This window comes from Ornithorhynchus anatinus, chromosome 20 (genome assembly GCF_004115215.2).
Source record: "Ornithorhynchus anatinus isolate Pmale09 chromosome 20, mOrnAna1.pri.v4, whole genome shotgun sequence".
Taxonomy (NCBI): Eukaryota; Metazoa; Chordata; class Mammalia; order Monotremata; family Ornithorhynchidae; genus Ornithorhynchus; species Ornithorhynchus anatinus.
The window spans coordinates 28,388,599-28,404,682 of record NC_041747.1 but is presented as its reverse complement, the minus strand read 5'-3'; the positions used below and the strand labels follow the sequence as shown (position 1 = coordinate 28,404,682).

Below are 16,084 nucleotides of genomic sequence, written 5' to 3'. Positions count from 1 at the left end.
ATACTGGTGAAGGTTTCCGAATCAGCTGCCTCAACTCTTCCGTTGGTTAACCGTATGCTCCACGGCCTTACCTTCCCTGTGAGCGTCATTAGCCGGATCGCCTCCGAGTATTTAAACGAAAATCATCCTTGCCACTAGGGATTCCAAGCCCCCGGAATTGCCCGAAATCAGGAGGGAGAGGTGCCCGGAACCGCTGCCCCTTGCAGTTGGGGCGGCCTGGGAGGTCACTGAAATCGGACTGCGATTTAAAGAGGGGGAGGCAATGTTTAAATCCAGGCGGTTCCATTAAAAGCCTAAGCTTTCTGAGCTGCGAAAGGGACTGACTCCGGGGAGGCGGGAAGGATTTGCAGGCAGTTGGACCGGCAGCGGGCAGACGGGTATTGCTGCCACCTGCACTCAAGTCCGGAGAAGGGGCCCTTAGGGGAGAAAATTCGCCAAGGAAAACCAACTGAAGCCCTAACTCAAACGAAACAGGATCGGTCGGGGTGGGGGAGGCGGGAAATCAGGACACGGCTCCCACCCTGCATTTTCCAGGAGGCCTCACGTGCCAATCGAGACGTCCCCCTCGAAACTCTGTACTTGAATTGCTCTCTCCGCCCCGGGTCCCTCACGCCTCAGTGCGAAGGGGCAAGCACTCACCTGGACCGAGTTGTGCCAGCGGCTAGGGCAGGCGCAGTCCGACCACCGCTCGCCGGTGACCCCTTTCCCCCTGGTCACAGCTTTCGGGGGACTCTTCCTCACACCGTCCCACGGAGTCACACACTTGGTCCGGCTGGGGGCCGGGCCCGTGGGTCCGGAGGGATAGTAGAGCCCCGGGGGGCTCCTCTGCCACCCGCAAGCACAGGGGGGATCCCGCATCAGAGCGGGCACGGTCCTGCCGGCCTCCGCGCGGCAGCCGGGCGGCTTGGAGAGGTAGGCGTTCATCCCGGACCGAGCCCCTCGGCCGGCTGTCGGGGGGGGGGGAGGAAAGAGGCCTCTCTTCAGCTCCTTCTTCTAAGTGGGAGAAAGTCCTCCGGCCGGGAGACCCTCCGGGACCTCTGACAGCCGCTAGAACCACCGCATCGTGGGAGCTGGGAGCCTAGCGGTACAGCCGTAGAGCGTTATCTGCTAGCTGGTAGCTCTTTGTCAATAGATGACTCAACTCACAGAGCAACTTGACAGCATCTCTGCTCCAGGCAAAAGCAATCAATGCTCCACACAGCTGGGCTACAAGCCCGAGCCCCGGATTCCACACCGACTTGCGGGAAACCACACAGCCGAGCGCTCGCCTGCCATGTGGCGCGGCTCCCTCGCGTCGCTTGGCCGGTCCTCGGGCCAAACCCAGGCCGCCTGGGAGAGACCCTTCTCGGCGGGGAGAGTCGAGCCCCGGGCCCGCCCCCGATGCTTGGCTGACGGACCCCGACCCCGCTACCCCTGGGGCGGCACTCTCGCTCCCAAGGGGAGCCAATTTTCTGGATTCGCTCGCCGAAATGAGTCAGTTCAGCGAAAATATTAGCCTCCCCCGACTCGCCCCTCGTGCGTCGTAAAAGGAAAGAGATGAGCGTGGAGGTGACAGCTTTGGGGGCGGGAGTAGGTTCCATCTGGGGAGGCTGGGGTCAGAGTTGGGGGTTCTGGGGCTAGGCCACCGGTTAGAGTGGTCAGATGAGGGTAAGAACTGTACGTAATTGCATGTTTATCTCCTCCACTGGAGTGAGTTTATACAGTACCGAGTCCCAGCTGGGTGCAGAGCACTGGACTAAACACTTGGGAGGGAACAACTGAGTCACTAGACATAATCCCCGCCCTCGGGGAGTTTATAATCTAGCATAAGACCTTGGCGGGCAGGGGAGCACTGACCGGGGAAACAAAGCACCTGGATTCTAATCCTGGCTCTGTCACTTGCCTGCTCTATGACCTTGGGCAAGTCGCTTCCCTTCTCTAGTCTTAGTTTCCTCATCCGTAAAATGAGAGTCAATTGCTGTTCTCCCCTCCCGTTTAGGCTGTGAGCTCCATGGGGGACAGGGACTCTGACCAGACTGTCTCGTATATGCCCCAGTTCTTAGCTCGGTGCTTCGCACATAGTAAGCCCTTAACAAATACTATTATTATTATTATTATTACTTGGAGGCAGTGGAAGTGGCGGGGGGGGGGGGGGGGGGGTGGAGGAGAGAGGAGGGAGCCCCGGTCTTCTTCAGTGTAAAACTACGAAATTCTCAAGGCTTCTGAATGCTACCCGTTGGCCCCTTTAATGTCATCCGGTTCAAACTAAAGCAATTCTAAAGTTGCACCCGACGGGCCGACTGATCCGAGACGGGGCTTTGCCACCCAGATGATCCTGGGCCTTCCCTTTCACATCTCTGACCACGACAAACGTATTTCCGGCAACGGGAGGATGCGTTTCAAAGCACCGGAGACGTTACAGCGAGCCGAGGCAGACCTGGGATGCACAAAGACAGCCTCTCCTAGAACGTGGCTGCAATTCCTGGCCCGGGAAATACATGAAACCCGACCAAGATCAGAGGGAAGGCTGAGGCCACGCACTGGAAGGGAAGACATGCTCTTTCTCCTTGCAGAGATTCGATGCAGGGGCACGACTAAGGGGCCACATCCAGGCCGTTTCCCATAATGTGGAATTCTGCTGAGGAAAACGACGATGGAGCCCCAAGCTGGGCACGACGGATGAGCCTCGATCTGAGACTTCAGGACTGAGGACTGGCCCGGAGGAACTGATGCTAGCGCCAGTGGCTTGCTCGGTGCCGCCGCGTCCCTTTCCTCCCCTGCCGGTGCTGTTCCAGCCGCAGCTCGGAGCGCGAGCAGGCAGGCAGGGTTGGAGCAGTGGGCGAAGGCACGCACGGTTTTCGCCCACGTTTGTCTGTTACCGGCAGAGCCGCGGCTAGCGATAATTATACTAAGGAGGGTATTTGTCTGCTGTGTGACCTTGAGCAAGTCACTTCACTTCTCTGTGCCTCAGAAACCTCATCTGTAAAATGGGGGTTGAGACCGTGAGCCCCGGTGGGACAGGGACTCTATCCGACCCGGTTTGCCTGTCTCCACCTCAGTGCTTAGTACAGCGCCTGGCACGCTGTAAGCGCTTAGCAAACACCACAAGTTACTATTACTATTTGCTAAGAGGCTCAGTGGAAAGAGCAAGGGCGTGGGAGTCGGAGGTCATGGGTTCGAATCCCGGCTCTGCCACTTGGCAGCTGGGTGACTGTGGGCGAGTCACTTCACTTCTCTGTGCCTCAGTGACCTCATCTGTAAAACGGGGATGAAGACTGTGAGCCTCACGTGGGACAACCCGCTTACCCTGTGCCTATTCCGGCGCTTAGAACACTGCTTTGCGCATAGTAAGCGCTTAACAGACACCGACATTATTATTATTATTCTGCCAAGCACTGTACTAAGTGGTGGGGTAGATACAGGATAATCAGGCGGGTCACAGTCCCCGTCCCACCTGGGGCTCGAGACCTAAGTAGGAAGAACAACAGGGCTCTGATTCTCAGAGCCAGGCTCTCTCCCTCGGACCTACAGCGGGGAAATACACCACTCTGGGAAAAAAGAATCCGATCGAATGACTGATAGACGGGGAAGCTGAAAGAAGTTGATCAAAATGCCTTCTCGCCGTGTGAACCTCAGACAGGAAGTTGGACCGATTCCCAGAGTTGTCAGGGGGGTGCTGAGACCCTCCTCCCCTTCCCCGCTCCTCCCAGCTACATTAAATAGGTGTTGCTTCAAGGTGCTTGATTTCGTTTCAAAATATATCCTCTCTTCAAACTGAATTAAAGGTCACTGAGTGCGGGGGTTTAAATGATGATAGCAGATCATCCCCGCACATTCTTTCACAAATTAAAATAATACTTTTGGGTGTCTTTGGCAGATTTCTGCAAACTTTAATTTCGTCTCATGTCGCTTCTACCCGCTAAGCACTTTGATAATCACTCCAAGCCCACCTCCTCCTCACTTCTGTACGTAGCCTCCTACCTCGTTGCTTCTCCCGACCTGAAATTTATTTTAGTGCCTGTCTCCCCGACTAGACGGTAAGCTCCTTGAGGGAAGGGGCCGTGTCTACCCACTCAAGTACTTAGTCCAGGGCTCCGGGAACAGTAAGTGCTCAATAAATACGATTTATTGTACCCTCCCAAGCGCTCAGGACAGTGCTCTGCACAGATTGAGCGCTCAATAAACACCTTTTCTATATTCTGCTTGGGGAGCATCAGCGCAGGTAAAAAGGGGAACTGCGAAAGAGCAGGGCGCTTTTCTGCGGACGTCGTCAGGGGTTGGGGGCCCTTGACCGCGCCTCTCAGCCGAGCCACACCGAGTCTGCTGAGGTCAGTCTCCTTCAAGGGCTAAATGCATCCGACGAGGCCGCTGGGCTAAGAGACAGATCCACTGATTAAAGCTAATTTGATTTGGCCAACGCTAATTGGACAACTGAACCGGCCAGAAGAGGCCATGAATTTTCTGTCTGAACAGGACAAACGCAAACAGGCTCATTTATCCTGCAAGATTTGATGTGGACTGCTGGTACCCAGGCCAGTGACTAGATGGTCACAGTGAACTTTGATCTGGCGCCAATCGCATGCAGACACACACACACACACACACTCACAATCACTCACTGGAAGATGCCAGATGTCATCATTCTTAGTCTGGCGAGGCTCATTTAATAAAATCTTAATCAAATACGCATCACTAAATACACAGGGCTACTCATCCCTGTTGTTCAAAAGTCTTTCACGTCAACCACTTCTACACAACTGAAGCTTATGAGGAAGGAAAAGTATTAATTCAGAAAGGAGGGTGAAGGGTTTGGAGAAAGATAACCAATAACCAAACTCCCCAGCAGACAAGCTCGACATGGCAAATCTCCCTAGGGAAGGAGCGTGGCCTAGTGGAAAGAGCTCGAGCCTGGAAGTCAGAGGACCTGGGTTCCAATCCCCGCTCCTCCCCTTGTCGGCTGTGTGACCTCAGGCGAGTCAGTCAATTGCTGTGTGCCTCAGTTTCCTCAACATGGCGATTAAATATCTGTTCTCCCTCCTCCCTAGACTGTGAGCCCCATGTAGAACAGGGACTGTGTCCAGTCTGATTAACGTGTATCTATTCCAACACTGAGAATAGTGCTTGACACAGAGTAAGCAGTCTACGGATACCATTCAAAAAACCCATTAAATATAGTGAGGGTTTGAACCCACGCTTGCCGTGAACGGAGGCCTGAAAAATTCCCCAACAAATTGGGTCATCTTAAGTTTCGTCCGTTTCATACCCACTGGGGTTCTTTCTCGAAGATCCTCCCACCCAGAAGAAGTTAGGTTTTACACAAACGCTGAGTGGACGCTGGGTTGATGTGACTCGAGAAGCAAGCTGGGAAGCCTCCTTCGAAGAGGTGGGATTTTTTTTTAATAGTGTTTGTTAGGTACTTACTATGTGCCGGAACAGAACTAAGTGCTGGGGTAGATACGAGCTAATCGGGTTGGACCCATTCCACGCCCCACGGGGGGTTTACAGTCTTAATCCCCATTTTACAGATGAGGTAACTGAGGCCCAGAGATGTGAAATGATTTGCCCACACCCAGAGCAGACAGGTGGCGGAGCCGGATTAGAACCCAGGTCCTCCTGACTCCCTCCTACGTGCTCTATCCACTAGGCAGTGCTGCTTGTCCCAGGTCTTAGAAGAAGTGTTCTGCACACAGTAAGCACTCAATTAATAGCACTGATTGATTGACTGATTGAATGATAACGCAGCTCGGACTGAGCCCCCTGCCAAGATGCTCTGCCTCGCATCGGCCGAGCCAACCGGGACCCAGTTAGCCCGTGGCCAGAGAGGAGTCCCACAGGCAGGTCCAGCCCCGGAGAAGAAGCGCGAGGAATTTCTCTCCCTGAGCCCGTTCTGGCAAATGGAAATGGGGGTCAAATTCCTTGCCTTGTGATAACGCCTTGGCTGGTGAGGCAGAAACAATAAAATAAGCTCCAGAATTAAAGCATTTTACAGAGAAGATATCCTTGCCTCTCGCTAATTAATTCGGATGGCAGCACGGTCTAGTGGAAGGAAAATGGGTCTGAGAGTCAAGAGACCTGGGTTTTAATCCCACTTCTGCCACTGCCCTGCCGAGTGACCTAGGACAAGTCACTTAACCTCTCCGGGCCTCCGTTTCCTCCTCTTTAGAAAGGAGATGAGATCCCTGCTCGATTATGAACCCTTTGTGGGCCGGGGGGCCGGGTCTGCTCTCATTTCCTCGTATGTACCCCAGGGCTTAGAGCACGGTAAGCGCTTAATACCCTCGTTATTATTATTACTTTTTAGACATCTGTGCTGAATGGTACCCGAGCTCAGTCATCCCCTTCTCAAATGAAATTTGTAGCAATTATACTTGGTGCCCACCAGCACTGGCAATTACAGCTCAAAATTCACAGCAAAAATGAAGGGAAATTTCATTCGGGACATTTATCTCTGAAAACACATCCCCCACCGCACCACGCAGGCACTCACGCAAGCCGTCTTCACAATAAAAGCGATTTAGTTCTAAATTAAAAATGACCACAAGTAACGTCGCAGTCGTTATCTTTACACTAAAATCCATAAGAGAGGACATTACATCTTAATGTCTCCCCACGTCTGCGATGGCTCACGGCATTCAGCTCAGCGGGTGACTGCATGACGTGAGGCAACGAGAAGGCTCGACGCTCTCACCACCACCGTGGGCCCGGCCCAGAGGTAGGGGCAACTGAGCGGGAAAGCGTGCAGCAGAGAGTACTGACGCTGCTGGGACTTAGGTGCAGAGCATCAGGGGACAGCGGTTCCATCACGTGGCCATCAGCTCACCAGCACCCACAAGTACCCCTTCGGCGCTTGGCACAGAGTAATCACTTGACAAAACCCACCATTATCATCATTATCGTTATTAGCCAGGGCAGAGGTAACCAACCTCAGGTCCCTTGGGACAACCATCCCGTCCCTCCACCGTTTTGGCCGTTCCTCGTACAACTGAAGACCTAAATCCAGAGAATCACTGAGGAGGAAAATGAGTCCCGGTAGGCATCAAAGAGAAGCTCCTCAGGGTGGGCTTTAGGGCACTTGATCGGTTCACCCTCCCTCACCTAACATCGCTGGTGTCCTTCTCCAGCCCAGCCTGCACGCTCCGCTCCTCCAATTCCAACCTACTCTCGGCACCTTGATTTCATCTACCCCTTCACCACCTCCTCTCTCTGGACTGGAACTCCCTCCCTCTTCACATCCAACAGTCCACCGCTCTCCCCACCTTCAAAACCCTCCTAAAATCTCAACTTCTCTAAGAGGCCTTCCCTAACTAAGCCCTTCATTTCTCCTATCTGGCCTCCCCTCTGCGTCCGTTCAGCACTCGGCTGGGTATCCCTTAAGCACTTTGATATTCACCCCGGTCCCACGGCACTTCGGTATTTTTCTTCTCGACTGTTCCTTCTATCCGTAATCTTTTTTGATGTCCGGCCACCCCTGAAGACTGTAAACCCCTTCTGGTCAGAGATCGTGCCTATCGAGCCTGTTGTATTTTCCCAAGTGCTTGGTAGAGTGCCCTGCAGGCAGTGAGCTCAAGAAATACCACCGACTGATACGAGAAATCTCCTATCTGCTCCGAGGACAAAACGCCCCCATTCTATACATTCATTCATAACCTTGGTGCGCAGGCCTGGATGGAGGAAAAGTCATTCATCCCCATCCTGGACTGTGAGCAGCTTACTCACAACTAAAAAATGTGTGTGGTTGTCACTTCAACGGGAATCAAACCCTCCTATTTTGAGTTATGGTCTCTGCTACATGGAAATATAGCCCGTGAGGCAAATTTGCCTCTATAAAGGCGGTCAGAGAAATTCTATCCCTGGCATATGCCCTGGAAACACCACCCAACCGCTGATGACACTCCAAGCAGAGAAATGCCTGGCTTAAAAGGACTGTCATGACTGGAGTGAGTGTCCGCTCAGTACCGTTTGAAGGTGATCTCGGCCAACCGATGCAAAAATACCAAATGCCTCTCTAGGTCGTAGGTTTGTTGAGGGCACGTCCAGAACTTGCCCTCTGGTGCTCCATCCAGCCACTGCTCACGCAGGACTCCCCCAGTAACCTAGCCTAGTGGAAAGAGCTTGGGCCCGGGGGGCAGAGGACCTGGGTTCTAATCCCTCCTCTTCTCCTGGACCGCTGTGTGACCCAAGGCATATCACTTCCCAACTCAGTGCCTCCATTACCTCATCTGCAAAATGCAGATTAAGTCTGTGAGCCCATGGGGGACGTGGACTGTATTTTGGACCCATCCCAGGACTTAGTACAGTGTCTGACACATAGTAAGTGCTTAATAAACGCCATTCAAAAAAAAAAAAAAGTCACTCAAACGGCTCTGTGCCTCGGGTTCCTCCTCTGGAAAATGGGGATTAAATAAATAACAGCGAGACTCGGAGCCTGTGTGGACGGGGACGTGGTGTGACTTGATAATCCTAATTCCTATCCTAGTATATCCTCCGTTTAATTTCCCCTCTGAAGTTTCCCCCCTTCCACCTCATCTTCAGAACTGACGTGGATCGGAAGTGCCTTTACACTGCTGACTCTGCTTCAGATCAAATAAATACTTTTTTTTTCCCTCCTGGAGAGAGGAGAGGGGATCGTCTTACCTTGCTCAGTTCACTCTCTGGGATTTTAAATACTATCCGTCCCTAGCCTGGAAGGGGGCAGGCTTCAGAGAGGAAATAGGCCGGAGCTCCACCATTTTGCATTTCTCCCGCCCGGCAGACACTGACGGTGGGGGTTGGAGGGTGAGTGGGGGTGGGCATGTCCCAGTGGAGTTGGCACCTCTGCCCTCATCCTACTAAAGCACCCCGTGTTCTGGGACCCTGCTCTTCGCACGGGGCAGGAGGTCGAGCTTGAGCTACATCCGCACCACATTCAGTGAGCTCGTCGTGGGCGGGGAACGTGGCCGCTAATCCTGTTGGGTTGTGCTCTGCCAAGCGCTTAGTAGAGTGCTCTGCACAGAGCAAGCACTCAATAAATACGATCGACGCTGGAGCAGGGCAACTGAATGGGTAAGCTTGGCTCTCCCCTTTCCCCTGCCGCATCCCGGCCTGGCTAATCTCTTCAGTTAGAGGCCAGTCTTTCAAACTGCCTGCGCTCCTTCACCTTCCACTTGGCAAGCTTCCTCTTAAAAGGAAATGTTCTCTGTGAAAAAACAAGGAAAACCGGGCCTCCGGACACAGGCGCCGCAGGCCCTCAAGCTTTCTTTAACCTCGCCTTCCATTTCCCTATCATTATCCCGCTCTCGGAGTGTGTTGGAGAAATCGGGGAGAAAAACAGCACGTGTTCCCTTTTAAAACATGCGGTTTTCCCTTTTCTCTGAGGCGAGGCGTATGCGTTTTTCATTCATCCGAGAATCCTCTGCACCCACCCTATCTTCCGCCTACATCAAAAGAGCTCGGCCGGGCAGCGGAGAGAGATTGTGATCCCGGGGAGCTGAAATTAGAAGCTTATAGCGGCAGAAAGAAGCAAAGTGGGGCAATTTGTCCCCTGGTGGGGAGGTGGAGAGCGTGCGTGTGTAAGTGTACACGTTACGCACCCCAAAGACGTGAGCGGTCAGGACCACGCAAATCCAGCAGAGTGTGCCCGGCCAGCAGCGGACAGCGGAGACCTTTGACTCCCTTGGGATGCCGCAGGCCAGAGTCTAGCCCGGCTCCGCCACTTGTCTGCCGTATGACCTCGAGTCGGTCACCTAACTTCTCTGTGTCTCGGTTTCCCCTCCTGTAAAACGGCGACGGGACGTCTGTTGCTTCTCGGTCACCTCCCGGTCTCTCCCCACACCAGTCCGAAGTTCACTCTGCTGCCCAGATCGTTTTTCCACAGAACTGTTCGTTCCACATCGCCCCGCTCCTCGAGAATCTTCGGCGGTTGCCCACCCACTTCTTCATCAGACAGAAACTCCTTACCATCGGCTCTAAAGCAACCAAATTAGCTCGCCCCCTCCTACTTTGCCTCATGATCTCCTGCTGTAGCCCAGCGCGCACACTGTGCTCCTCTGATACCAACCTTCTCACCGTACCCCGCTCTCATCTATCTCACTGCTGACCCCTTATCGTCGTCCTGCTTCTGGCCTCCACATCCAACAGACCACATCTCCCTCACCTTCAAACCTCATTAAAAATCCCATCTTCTCTAAGAGGCCTTCCCTGACTAAGCTCTCATCGCTCCTAGTAATAATATTAATCGTGGTATCCATTAAGCCTTTACGGGGTGTCAGGCACTATTCTAAACTCCGGGGTAGATGCAAGATAATCCGGCTGGACACTGTCCCTGTTCCACTCGGGGCTCACATTCTTAATCCCCACTTTACAGATGAGGGAACCGAGGCCCGGAGAGGTTAAGTGACTCGCCCAAGGTCACACAGCACACAGGTGGCGGAGCAGGGATGAGAACCCAGATCCTCCTGTCTCCCAGGAGCTTAGAAAAAGAGCGTGGGCTTAGAAGGCTACGCCGGTTCTGCTCTTGAAATGTGACCTTGGGCGAGTGACTTGACCTCTCTGATTCTTCAGTTTTCTCATATGTGAAATGAGGATAAAATACCTGTGCTCCCAATAACGATACTGTTATTTGTTATGCGTTCCTTGTGTGTCAAGCACCGTACTGACTCCTGGAGTCGCTACAGGATAATTAGGTCAGACACAGTGCCTGGCCCCTGCGGGGCTTGTGAGTCCCCTGTGGGCCAAGGAGTGTGTTTGGTTTAATTTTCTTGTCTTTTCCCCTGGGCTTTCGACTACAGTAGGTTCTCAGTAAACACCACAAGCCAGCCAGGAAACAGGGAGAACACATTCATGCTCAGGCATTTCTAAAAGGTAATTTATATACAGTATATTTGCATGTAAATTAATCGGCCAAAATGCAAATCCGGATGGCTTAAACAGGGAGAAAATGAATGAATCACATTCGTTTCCTCGCTGTTTCCAAGGGGTAAGATCATCTTTAGTGAAATGTTGTTTCATAATAATTGGATCCTACTCAATTTGAATAAAGAAAACACCGCGCTCAATGAAATGCCGCCTCTGCAAAACCGCAGATTCATACCGTTAATATTCCCCCGATTTTCAACGTTGCCTTCCATTTTTACAGATAATCATTCTACACCACAGGCTGCAGATCCGAATCGTACCTTTTGTTCGGAATGCCTGAAAAACCCGATTTGCTTTTCACGAAGCGGAGGCTTGCTCTCCCGCAAAATCTGTGATTAATAAATGAAGAACGGATGCCGAACTTGGCCCGCGAAGCTATATTCGCCCTAGTCCATCCAGGCTAAGGCAATCGGAAAATTAGAGTCTTAACTTCCCACCGACCGCTTTTTTTGGTGGGGGGGGGGGGGGGGGGACGACGGCTACAATTTGCGGTTGCTTGGAAACGTTACAGCCGTTGGTGTGATTCTTTCCAGATGCGACGAGGCGGCCCATTCTTTCCGACGTGAACCTATAGCAATTTCTCCGCTTAATAGGGCTGGATTTCCGGGACCATCCGGCACACCCCAAACCCACCGCTCAACGTGGCGGCTACATTGATTTGTCCTCTCGCTGATGTTCCCGGTTTGCCACGGGCCCCATCCAATCAATCGCTGGGGTTTATTCAGCGCTTACTATAAGCGGAGCACTTCACTAAGTGCTCGGGAGAGTACGACACGATGGAATTAGCAGACACAGTCCCCGTCCTTAACCAGCTTACAGTCCTCTGTTGCCAAGAGCACGGTGCGTGTTCCTTAGCCGCCCCCATTTCGAAGTCCTCCCGACATTCCGTGTTCTCCGGGAAACCGACAAGGCGCGTTTGAGTCTCCTCCTTCCCAGACCGTGTCCGGTGGCCACGCTTAGCGCTCACATCCCCGCTGCTCACATTCGTCCTGTTTCACGATCATTTTTCCGTTTTTATGCCTCTCTCCTGCCACCCTCCCGCTGCCAAGGGTCATTCCTTCCGCCGCTTCCCCGTCGCCAACTCCTCCGCTACTTCTGAATGCCGCCGCTGGCCCCCCCGACTGACCTCCCTATGGGGGCCACCAAATCGACCGGCAACAGTACCGAGGGAGCGCCTTCTGTGTGAGAGAGCTGTGCTGAGCGCCAAGGCTCTCCGGCAACTCACTCCACCTTCCCCGTCTTCTCTCCTCACCTGCTACTCGCCCCCTTCCAAATTAACCGGCTAACGGCACCACGCTCTTTCCTTCCCTTCCAAATGCCCCCTTGCACACAGTCTCCCTGGCTCGCGGTGAGAACGCCACACATGCCGATGCCTTCTCTGGAAGCAGCGTGGCTCAGTGGAAGAGAACCTGGGCCTCGGAGTCGGAGGTCATGAGTTCGACTCCCGGCTCTGCCGCTTGTCAGCTGTGTGACTGCGGGCGAGTCACTTCACTTCTCAGGGCCTCAGTTACCTCCTCTGGAAAATGGGGATGAAGACTGTGAGCCTCACGTGGGACAACCTGATCACCCCGTATCTCCCCCGGCGCTTAGAACAGTGCACCTAGTAAGCGCTTAACAAATACCAACATTATTATTAATTCTGAAAGGCAACCTTTACTTTCTGCCGCCACTGCTCAAGGCATCCAAGTCGATCCCTAGCTCTAGAAACCGAGGCCAATCGGGGGAAGAGTTTCTCCCGGACAAGACCTTAAACGCTAAAGCGTTTTGTGTGTTGCGACCCGCTTCTCCCCAATCAAGATAAAAGCGGGTTATCCGTTGCAGGCCACGCTCCCGACCTGGGAACCAATAAACGGTTCATAAAGACGCGCGTTTCGCCATCGCTGATGGTTCTTAGAGACAAAATAACCCTTTAGTCCAGAGGCCGAGCGTCTGCCAGACCCAGGAAAGCGGGGCTTGGGGGGAAGTCAGCCTTCAGTTCCTTGCTGAGGTGGACGGGGGGAAGGTGGCCGACGCCGTTATTTGGATGCCGCGTCTTGAGGGGGTGAGGGTATCTGTCAATGATGATTCCGATATTTGCGTAGCGCTCACCGTGTACCAAGCACTGTACTAAGCGCTGGGGTAGATACGAGATGATCAGGTGGGACCGTCCCTGTCCCACATGGGGCTCAAGGAGGAGGGAGGAGGGAGAGCAGACGTCCAACCCCATTTTAGAGATGAGGAAAGAGAGGCACAGAAACTCCGCCCTAAATAAGCGTTGAATAAATCTGCTCGATGGACTGACTGAAGCGACCTGCCCAAGGTCACACAGCAGACAGATTGGTGAGCCAGCATGAGAGATCAGAGCCTCTCGCTCCCAGGCCCGGGCTTTGTCCACTGGGCCAGGAGAAGCGGCGCCGCTTAGCCGATAGGTCGCGGGCCTCGGAGTCAGAAGGACCTGGGTTCTAATCCCACCGTCACCACTTGTCTGTTAAGTGACCTTGGGCCGGTCACTTCACTTCTCCGTACCTCGGTGGCCTCATCTGGAAAATGGAGATTGAGACCGCGAGCCTCACGCCGGACAGGGACCGTGTCCAACCCGATTTCCTTCTGATCACCCCCTAGTATAGTGAGTGCCCGGCACACAGTAAGCGCTTCAGAAATACCGTAATTATCATTATTATTTTTATCGTTACTGCAGCGCCTGGCACCTGGTAAGCACGTAAGAGAGTACCATAAAAAAAAAAAAAGGCTGGGGTGATCGGAGGGCCTGGGGGCCGAGGCAGGTGCGGGAAAAGACAAGGAGGGCAAACGAGCCCAGCTCCGCTAAGGGTGAGCTGGACAGGTGCCCATCGCCTTCAAATCTTGCTTTCCTCCGGGCCGATCTGCAAGGATTCTGGCAGCCACAGGATGGCAGAGGATTGGCACCCGGTCCCTCAATCACAAGCTGAAGAAGCGCAAACCGAAGAGAAAGCAGCTCGCTCACAGGCTAAGTCCCACCCATCACTACTATTTATCGAGCACTTACTGCGTGCGGAGCACTTACTGTGTGCAGAGCAGGGACGCCTAAACCGAAGGAAGAGGAAGCAGCTCGATGATGACGACGATGGCGATCGTTAAGCGCTTACTAAGTGCCGAGCACTGATAGAAGGTAATCAGGTTGTCCCAAGTGGGCGCCCAGACTTAATCCCCATTTTCCAGAGGAGGTAACTGAGGCGCAGGGATGTTAAGCGATTCGCCCAACGTCGCACAGGTGACAAGTGGCCGAGCCGGGATTAGAACCCACGACCTCTGACGCCCAGGTCCCTGTTCTTTCCACTAAGCCTCGCTGCTTAGTGCAGCTTGCTTGAAAGCCTAAATCCAACCGATCAGTGCTATTTATCGAGCGCTTAACTGTGTGCAGGACACTGATGTAGAAAACGGAAGGAAGAGAAAGCTAATCCCGCCTCCGCCACTTGTCTGCTGTGTGACCTTGGGCAAGTCAGTTAACGTCTCTGGGCCTCAGTTACCTCATCTCTAAAACGGGGATTAAGACTGTGAGCCCCACGTGGGACATCCTGGTTACTTTGTATCTACCCCAGCGCTTAGAACAGTGCTCGGCACGTAGTAGGTGCTTAACAAATACCATTATTATGGTCACTGTTACTTCAGTTCAAATAAAACATTGCTTCCTTCGATTCTTTTTTCTTCTCCCTTATCTCCTCCTTCCTCCCTTTCCTCTTGCCTCCTCTTCTCCCCTCCCCTTTCTTCCTCTCTCCCTTCTCCCTTCTCTTCCTTTCTCTCTCTTTTTTAAAATAACGGTACCTTTTTTTTTTTTTTTTTTACAGCATTCCCTAAGCGCTTACTATGTGCCAGGCACTCTACTAAACTCTGAGGTAGATTCGGGATCATCAAGTCTGACACAGTCTCCGCCCACATGGGGCTCACAGTCCACAGCGGGAGGGAGAAGGAATTAATCCCCATTTTACAAGGGAGGTAACTGAGGCTCTGAGAAGTCACCTCTTCTCCCTGCTCTCTTCCTTTCCTTCCTCTCCTCTCTTCCCTACTTTCCTCTCCTCCCTTCCTTTCCCTTCTTCCATCTTCTTCCCTTTCTATTCCTCTCCTTCTCTTCCTCCTCTTCCCCCGCCTCTCAGTTCTCCCTTCCTTCCCATTCTCCTTCTCCCCTCCCTCTTTCCACCCTCGTCTCCCTTTCCCTCGCTCCTCCTCCCCCATCTCTCTGCCCCCCTCTCCCCGACTCTCTCCAAATGACTAGATGACTTGAGGGAAACAGAATTTGATGGATTTCCCACTTTATTTCCCATTTCTAAGATACCCACAGAGTGCTACTGATGGCCTAAACAATTAGGGCGCCAAACAAACACCAAATTAATTCATTACCGGGAGATCACTCTTTCCATGACACGCAACTCGGACGGTTAATCCTTTCATTTCAAACTCTGGTGGAACTGGAGGTGCAGAGGGATGGCAGAGAGGGAGAGTCGGCTTGCGAGCGGAGGGCGGGCCGCTTCATTCGTTAAGCAGTGGCGTATCGCGTTGTGTTTCTAACAGTGAGTCATTCTGCCACGAAGAATGGCAAAAATAATGAGTGTCTTTTAATATAACCTTGCCGGGTGCTGAAGGGAATACGAATGAAAAGGGAAACTTGCGAAATCAAAAGGAAGAAGGTGTTAACGGTGATTAGCCAACTCTGGCGGAGTAAAAAAGACCAGCAGCAGCCCTACAATTAAACCGTCTCCTGCTCAGAGCCATCTCGGGCTGCTCCGACACTTCTGCTTGAGTTTTCAGGCGGCGGAGGGAGGGACCCCTTCCTGAAGAAGGTTCTATTCTCGCACACCCCGCAATTACCCGTGTGGGGAAGACCGCCAGAGCCAAAGCATCAGGTGAGAGACGGCGAGGCCTAACGGACGGAGCACGGGCCCGGAGGTCAGAAAGACCTGGGTTCTCAGGCCGGCTCCGCCACTTGTCTGCTGGGTGACCTCGGGCAAATCCCTTCACTTCTCTGGTCCTCGGTTCCCTCATCGGTAAAATGGGGATTAAGAATGTGAGGCCCACGGGGGAGGGGGACTCTGTCCGACTTAATTAGCTCGTACCTACCCCAGCGCTCAGTACAGTGTCTGGGCACGTAGTAAGTGTTTAACAAATACCATAATGAAAAACAACAAAAAAAAACCAAACCCGCATCTACTTACTGCATGTCATGAGCACGTGGGATCCCGGGGCCTTTCTGGCAGGGGCC

The 16,084-nt window shown here is 53.1% G+C and overlaps 1 protein-coding gene across 15 annotated transcripts in view; it reads right to left on the bottom strand.

Annotated features, from left to right (window-relative positions):
* Positions 1-16,084, bottom strand: part of DLG2 (discs large MAGUK scaffold protein 2) — a 603,132-nt gene that overhangs the window by 257,375 nt on the left and 329,673 nt on the right. The window contains exon 1 of one of the 15 annotated variants that reach the window (XM_029047961.2): positions 640-939. The exons of the other annotated variants lie outside the window; for them this stretch is intronic. Within the exon in view, the coding sequence (XP_028903794.1) occupies positions 640-924 (285 nt within the window). The 5' untranslated portion in view covers positions 925-939. Of the gene's footprint in view, positions 1-639; positions 940-16,084 lie in introns of those variants that run through there. 15 annotated transcript variants of the gene reach the window in all.